Consider the following 7,913-nt stretch of genomic DNA (forward strand, 5'->3'; position numbering starts at 1 on the left):
TCAGAAAGTGCAGCGCAGTAGGAAGCGAGAAGGAGGAGGGTTAGGTCAGCGTTCCGGCCTTTTACGGCTAATGATGTATCACGTTTAAACGGAAACTTAATTTATCTATTTATCTGTCCGAGCCATCCATCCATCTATCTATCTACTTATCTATCTGTCCGAGCTGTAGTCTCGGTGTCTGTCCATCCACCGATCAATCAGTCAGTCTGTCTCTCTGAGCTGTCTATTTACCTGTCCTATCCATCCACTTGTCTCTTGATATATCTATTTTTTTGTCCTATAGCTGTAGTGTACTTATCTGTCCATCCAACCACCAATAACTTAATCAATCAATCAATCAGTCTATCAATCTATCAATGTATGTACGTATGTATGTATCTATCCATCCATCTGTCTCTGCTGCTCTGTGGTGTGTGATTAATGGTAACTGAGGGTTAAACAGAGCACACACGTCTGTATTGTTCCACAGAATAATGGCAGCTGGAGGGACGGACTGACTGAATGAATCATTGAATGAATCATTTTAAAGAGGACCTGTGAACCAGAAGACGTTAGAACTCTCAGAAAATAAAGAGCAGGAAACTAAGAAATATCAAACACACACATACACACAGACTTTTTTTTTTTTTTTTCCTCTCTGAGAAACACACATTTACACACACATACACACACACACACAAACATATACACACACGAAGCCATAGTTGAGGCTCTTGACCCAGTTGTGGAGCTCTTATGTATAATTCAGGCCTTTCTTGCTGTGCTTCCACAGCACACTGACAGATCATACGGAAAGGAACACACACACACGCACGCACACACACACACACACACACACACACACACACACCCCTTCTGGATGTTGTGTCCTACCAGATGCCCAGATATGTCAGCTGTCTCTAGTTATGAATATTAATAATGCAGAGAAAGGATAAGTTCAGAGCTTTTGATGCTGAATATCATGGGAGTCATGGGAAATGCTTTAATGTGTCCGTGTGCAGGCACACACACACACACACACACACACACACACACACACGCACACACACGCATGCACAATCATGCAAACAAGCATAAATATTCTCATATTTCATTTGCAACAGAAAATGTGTCCGTCATCTGTCCCCATCTCTCTCTCTTTCTCTCTCTCTCTCTCTCTCTCTGTCTCTGTCTCTCTCAGACAGTTTAGCTCCTCCTGTAAATGTGTCTATCCGGGATCTAAAGGCCAACTCAGCTACAGTGACATGGGACATCCCAGGAGCAGAGCCAGTTATTGGATTTGCCATCACACAGCAGGTACAGAGAGAGAGAGAGAGAGAGAGAGAGAGAGAGTGAGAAAGAAAGAATGAATCCGGCCATCTGGCTTTTAAAGCCCTTATTGGAAAAGCTATAAGACCTTTATGTGTTAGTAGAGTAAGAGGGGGTTCTGCGTGTAAGAGTCTAGACAGTTATAGTATGAAGAGTTTTCTGAGATGTTAAACTGAACATGTATTAACAATATGCTGCATGTGCAGGAAATACTGCGTAGCATACAACAGTCTTCAGTCTCCATTTTGTAAAAAATATCCTTCTTATGCAGATGGACCAATGGATTTGCTTACATTTGCGATTTAAGATTGAGATGACTGAGCCGTCAGGGATCAGGGACCAGTTTGACAATGCTGAGATCTGAACCTATAACCTTGTGGTCGGTATCCCAAAGTCTGCATCAAGTCCGAGTGTGTGGCGGTTTGTTGTGATGTTCAAAGGTCATGTTTTGAGCAACCGCAAATCACTGTGAAGCGTGGTGGTGGTAGCGCCAGGTTGTGGGGGTGGGGGGTGGATGCTGTTCATGAGCAGAAATCACCCACAAAAAAGCAGGAAGTTTTCAGTAATATTCAAAAAGTGATCAGTATTCACTGTAGAGAGAAAAGATCAATGTGTTTGTTGTCCTTGTTGTTCTTAGAGAGGAAACCGAATCAGCAAAACCGGTCTAAACTCGACATTCTGGAAATGAGAAACGTATTATTTGAGCTTTGAAACTTCGATCAAAACAACGTTTTTGGTAGAAGTCTGGGATCCCTGTAAGATACTGACGTTTTTTTTTTAAATAAAATTTTTGTGCTATTGACAGAAAAAGGACGTGCACATGCTACGCTTCATACAGGAAGTGAACACCACCACGCGGAGCTGTGCACTGTGGGATTTGGAGGCGGAGACGGACTACATCGTGCACGTGCAGTCCATCAGCGCGCACGGGACGAGTCCGCCGAGCGAAACTCTGCGTTTCCGGACGCCGAAGGAAACCGAGATACAGGCGTCTAAAAGTAAACACACCCACACACGTACACTCGGTGCCTTTTCCTACACGGTCCGGAGAGTTTATTACGGGTTCGAAACGTACTGAGAAAAATTTGCCGCCCAAAAAATTGTTTACTTCTCTAAAATCAGCGTATTGTTTTCTTCCATTCTTAATATTTAATAAGATTTCCTTTCTATTGTGCGGTTCTATTCTACAATAAATTCACAAAGTAGATGCTATATATAGAAAGTTAGAGCCATTATCTAGAAAGCTATAAGCTGGAGCTTCCTTCCAAAGGAGCTCAAAGCTTTTATCTGTGACTCTGAAAGCCTGTCAAGCTCCTGCCAGAAACGATCTCTTTGAGACCTCATTTTGTGGCAGAAGCGGACGGGACGAAGTTCTTAATCAGCTGAAAGAGTTATGGACTGTCAGTTTCACACAGCCGTCATGCTAAAGTTAGGAGTGTGACGTTCTGTCAATTTGACAGCTGCCATGTATCTCCTTAGACGAAGTCACCATGGAGGAAGTGGGGCAAGCCAGTCAGCTCAGGGCCGGGGAGCTCATCATCATCGTGGTGGTGCTAGTAATGTGGGCAGGTAAGAAGAAGCATTATGACAATTAGCCTTCTATCAAGCATAAATAATTCTAGGATAATTGTTATTGGAAACCATTAGGCCAGTTCCCATTAGGAGGACATGATTGATTTTTCTTTTCTGGCTTAATGGCAAGCTTTCGTTTGGCCTAGCCTTAATCGTAAATAGCAACAAAAAAAACTCCCAAAAACCCAAAAAACATTTTCCTGTTTGTCGTTCTTTCACCGTCAGGTGTGATTGCCCTGTTCTGCCGTCAGTACGACATAATCAAAGACAACGAGCCTAACAATAACAAAGACAAAGCCAAGAATTCATCAGAGTGCAGTACCCCCGAGCACCCAACGGGGGGGCTGTTACGGAGCAAGGTGTAACTCCATCACCTCCACCTCCGCGTCCACCTCCAAGCAGAGCTCAGAGGACAACGAGCAGGTGAATCGTTCTGGGAAGTTACGCTGTAGAAGCTTAAGCCTCATCCTCATAGCGTCTATCATATAAATAAAACCAACACGAATGAACAACTCCGATGATTCATAGCCATTTTATTATTTTTTTCATCTTCAGGAACAAACATCTTTTTCCTAGTCAGGATATTTTTGAACATTAATATAAGTAGCTAGATAGCAAGGGAGAACCAGAGGATTGTAATGTACTGCTAAATAACTAGCTTGCTGTGAAGAACCAGAACTCGGTGTATTGCTAAATAACTAGCTAGCATTGAAGAACCACAACTCTGTGTATTGCTAAATAACTAGCTAACTGTGAAGAACCAGAACTCTGTGTATTGCTAAATAACTAGCTAACTGTGAAGAACCAGAACTCGGTGTATTGCTAAATAACTAGCTTGCTGTGAAGAACCAGAACTCGGTGTATTGCTAAATAACTAGCTAGCGTTGAAGAACCACAACTCTGTGTATTGCTAAATAACTAGCTAACTGTGAAGAACCAGAACTCGGTGTATTGCTAAATAACTAGCTAGCGTTGAAGAACCAGATCTCTGTGTATTGCTAAATAACTAGCTAACTGTGAAGAACCAGAACTCGGTGTATTGCTAAATAACTAGCTAGCGTTGAAGAACCAGAACTCTGTGTATTGCTAGATAACTAGCAAACTGTGAAAAAACAGAACTCGGTGTATTGCTAAATAACTAGCAAACTGTGAAGAACCAGAACTCGGTGTATTGCTAAATAACTAGCTACAAAGGACATAATTTACTAAAAAGAAAAAAGAATACTAAAAATATTATATAGATTTATATAGAAGCTTTGATTAGAGACACTTTTATTCATTTTAAGGCAGAGCTACTTGCACCCGGGTCAGAACTGTAGGAAATGTGCGATTTTAACACCCAAACTTGCTAGCAAACTCTAATCGCGCAATGTTAGCTAGCTTTATTAGCGAACAGATTCAGAGTGGCCACAATGAAACAGTTAGCCTAATGTTAGCTAACGGCTTTAATTACCTTTAGAGTTAGTCTAATGTTCGCTAACCCTCTTGCGTCCTTATTAGAATGAATGAAGGATATAAAACGGAGTTATTAGGATTGCAGGCTAATAACTCCCATTAAACATTAACTCCAAGATGTCATTGTGCTTCTCGTTCGCTCAATTCATTTTCTTCTTCTTCTTCTCTCTCTCTCTCTGTCTGTCTGTCTGTCTGTGCATATTTTGAAGCAGTTCCTCACTAACACCAACAACAACAACCACCGGACGCCATCTGTGACTGTTAACAAGGTGTGACAGGACACATTTCTTCAAAAACAGGACGGAAGATTGGAGTGTAATGACAGCACACGCGGCTCCAGCTGAGGCCGGGTATCACGGCACCTGGCTCCAGTCTAGAGGAGATAACGGACGAACAGAAGGACGTAGAGTAAGTGCGGCCCTGATGGGTTTTTTTAGTGACAGGCCCAGAGCCAAAGCTTGACAGCACTGAGGCGATTAAAATGGAGGGATGGAACGGAAAGCGGTCTTTCCTCCATGTCTTATCAGGAAACAACCAGCTGCTTTGTACATCATTACACCGACACGGATGAGGACACGCCGGAGTGACGTAAACCTCACAGGACCTCCGGCGTCTCGATTCGATTAGAGCACGGGCGAACTTTTGATAAAGCTACCGGGATTTAAACCACAGCACTGTTCGAATCCGTTTTCTACAACAGCAGGTCCGACTGCAGTGCAGCCGCAAGTCACAGGTTTATACGATCCTCTAGTTTCTATAGCATCCACTTGTTTATTTAAAGGGGCGGGGGGGAGGGGGGGGGGGGGGGGCGAAAAGAAAAACATCATTGGTGAGGAGGTATTCTGTAAGGAGACGTTTCTTTTATTTTTAACATTTATGGAAGGAGTCTCCAGCGTCAGTGTTTTTTTTTTTGTTTTGTTTTTTACAGTACGTTTTTCAGGACAGGCGAGTTTACGCATTTTGCAGTTTTCTCTGTAACATGACAAGCTGCATTATTTCTTTGTTTTTGTCTTATTAACTGAATAAACCAGAGAGGCTGGTGTGGGAACGACTGTTCAGTTATAGCTGTTATAACATAAGCTGTACTTGTTTCACGGACATTCCACAACATTAAACGTAAGTATAAAAGCGTAGAAAGTAACCGGTCGTGCTTTAATACATTAAAAAAAAAAAAAATGGAATAGCTGGAATAATTTCTGTGGTATAAGAGGAATAAATCACCTCAGGATGTGCTGTTATAATGCAGGAGAATTATAAAGAATAACGAACGTCGGGGTGGTGAGACGAGCGTTTATTGATTCATTTTAATGGGCTTGAATATGGAGTGATGTCTTACACAGTGTTATGAGAGAATCCTCTCTATTGGCGAGGAGAAATGGTTGTCCTGTCTATATAAAATAAAGCAGAGAGTACAATAAATAAATAAATAAAATTAGATTTCTTTTTGCATATGTAATTCAAATTTGCATGGGTATAGATTATTATATCATCGTGTCATGTCTCTGAAACTGATGCGTGATGTAATTATGGTGGTTTCTCCTTTTTCGATCTACAGGCCCGTGAACCCCTAACGTCTTCTTTTTTAAAAAAAATTGTTTTTTTATTACAGTTTCATATTGTAACTCAAAGGATAGATGCATCTGGTGTAAAAGGTATGTGCAAAGAAGAGAAGACAAGGTAATTATGGAGCTGCTGTCTTAATCCGTACTGAAACGCTCCTGTGCTAAAGGACACACCTCTCAAGGACGTCCACCCGGGTATCTCACAGATGCCAGAACCGCCTCCAGGGGAAACGCACCTCTACTTTCAACAAGGGCTGAAAACATTTCACCTCAGCAATAATCCAGGACTTGGTCGTGAGGAATTCATTAACATCGACTTTCAGTGGGGTGTACGCCTTTTTGTACGCCTGATAACGTACGAGGAAAAAAAAAAAACGATGACGTGAATCATTTGTTTTCTGCGAAAAGTAGAAATTCCTGCACTGATTTATTTCTTTTGTCACTAAAATCCGTTTAGGTGCATTAATCCAGGTGAAACTGCATTGTGTATATATTAATCTCGACACATTCTTTGTATTGCTTGTTGAATGATTTGAAATGTTACTTTTTACTATCTTGTCTATATTCTAGATTTTGTATCGCACCACGTACACGAACACGTTAAAGTTGAGACGGATTTGCTTTTGAAGGATGCTGAAGGCCAGGTGCATCTCAAAGGCCTGAATGATATGATGCTCAAATTAAACTGTCACGAGTTCAAGGAAAAGTGTGTGTCAATTACGTGCATTCACACCACAGCGCTGTTGAGTTCGAAATTCCGATCGGCGTCGGTTTGTTTTCCCTAACAGCAGCTCTGAGATTAATCCAGGTTTATGTTAACGTGTTTGTTCTAGTAACAACTTGCACCGTCACTTGGAAGGTGTATGCTAACCATGAACAGATTAAAAAAAAAAAAAAGGATAATCTTTGATTATTTAACATAATTTATGGAAGGAGTCTCCGATGTCACTGCTTTGTATCCATCGGAGGAAAAGCTGTACCTTTAAGATTTCCGACATCTTCCGAGGGTTTTTATTTCGTACTGTAGTTTCTCTGTAACGTGACAAGCTGCATGATGAGTGAGTAAAAGATTGATAAGCATGTACTTTTTTGTAAATAATGGGCAAATTGCTGTGGTATAAGAGGAATGAAACACTCTGGGACGTGCCGTTATAGGAAAATAATCAACTTTGCGGTGGTAATAGTGACCCTGCATCCTCACATCACCCTGTAGGTGATTATTTTCCTATAACAGCATGATACATAATGTTTTATTCCTTACTTAATACTTGGCCGAACATTTATTCATGTGAAAATACTGTATGTTTTCATAACTCATTTCACATTTTTTGCATCTAACTCTAGTAAAAATTTAAAGAAGAAGAAGAAAAAGGAGCTGTTAACGGGTTTTAAATGACTTTTTAAAGAGAAATGCAACTCGTTTAACCATTTGAGTATATACACAGCAGTGCTTAAAAAAAAAAAAGCCGTAAATCAGGCTTGATTGCCGTACTGATCGTTTTGCAGCAGTTGGGAGCAACAGGAATACGGCATGAGAGAACCTGAAGTAGAAAAAAAAAACCGTTGCCAGGTGCGTTTGCTTGCTTCATTAAACCTTTTTATTTCTGTTTAAATACTGTATGTTTTCATAACTCATTTCATATTTTTTTTTGCATCTAATTCTAGTAAAAACTGAAAGAACAAAAAAAAGCTGTTAACGGGTTTTAAATGACTTTTTAAAGAGAAATTCAACTCGTTTAATCATTTGAATTTATACACAACAGCGCTTTAAAAAAAAAAAAAAAAGAGAGAGAGCCGTAAATCATGATTGATTGCCGTACTGATCGTTTTGCAGCAGTTGGGAGCAACAGGAATACGGCATGAGAGAACCTGAAGAAGAAGAAAAAAACATTGCCAGGTGCGTTTGCTTTCTTCATAAAACGTTTTTTTTAATTCCTGTTTAATCGCTGGTATGCGTTTTATATGTCTATTGAGTAAGACACAATGTTAAGTATTTCTATGCTAAAAGTTAATATA

At 40.5% G+C, this 7,913-nt stretch overlaps 1 protein-coding gene across 1 annotated transcript; it reads left to right on the plus strand.

The window, feature by feature from the left end:
• The first annotated feature begins 970 nt into the window (after positions 1-970).
• fndc5a (fibronectin type III domain containing 5a) lies at positions 971-4,720 on the plus strand. Its single transcript, XM_053620150.1, has 6 exons — positions 971-1,001; positions 1,181-1,296; positions 2,114-2,306; positions 2,788-2,877; positions 3,106-3,303; positions 4,548-4,720. The coding sequence occupies exons 1-5, from the start codon at positions 971-973 to the stop codon at positions 3,243-3,245; spliced, it is 570 nt and encodes a 189-aa protein (XP_053476125.1). The 3' UTR covers positions 3,246-3,303; positions 4,548-4,720.
• Positions 4,721-7,913: the final 3,193 nt, after the last annotated feature.

Source organism: Ictalurus furcatus, chromosome 3 (genome assembly GCF_023375685.1).
Source record: "Ictalurus furcatus strain D&B chromosome 3, Billie_1.0, whole genome shotgun sequence".
NCBI lineage: Eukaryota > Metazoa > Chordata > Actinopteri > Siluriformes > Ictaluridae > Ictalurus > Ictalurus furcatus.

Excerpts from the sequence above, each read along its gene's own strand:
- fndc5a (XM_053620150.1), top strand. The coding sequence starts at position 971 with ATGGGAAATGCTTTAATGTGTCCGTGTGCAG. Across the intron at positions 2,307-2,787 it reads CGAGATACAGGCGTCTAAAA|ACGAAGTCACCATGGAGGAA; the intron begins GTAAACACACCC and ends GTATCTCCTTAG. Across the intron at positions 2,878-3,105 it reads GGTGCTAGTAATGTGGGCAG|GTGTGATTGCCCTGTTCTGC; the intron begins GTAAGAAGAAGC and ends TTTCACCGTCAG.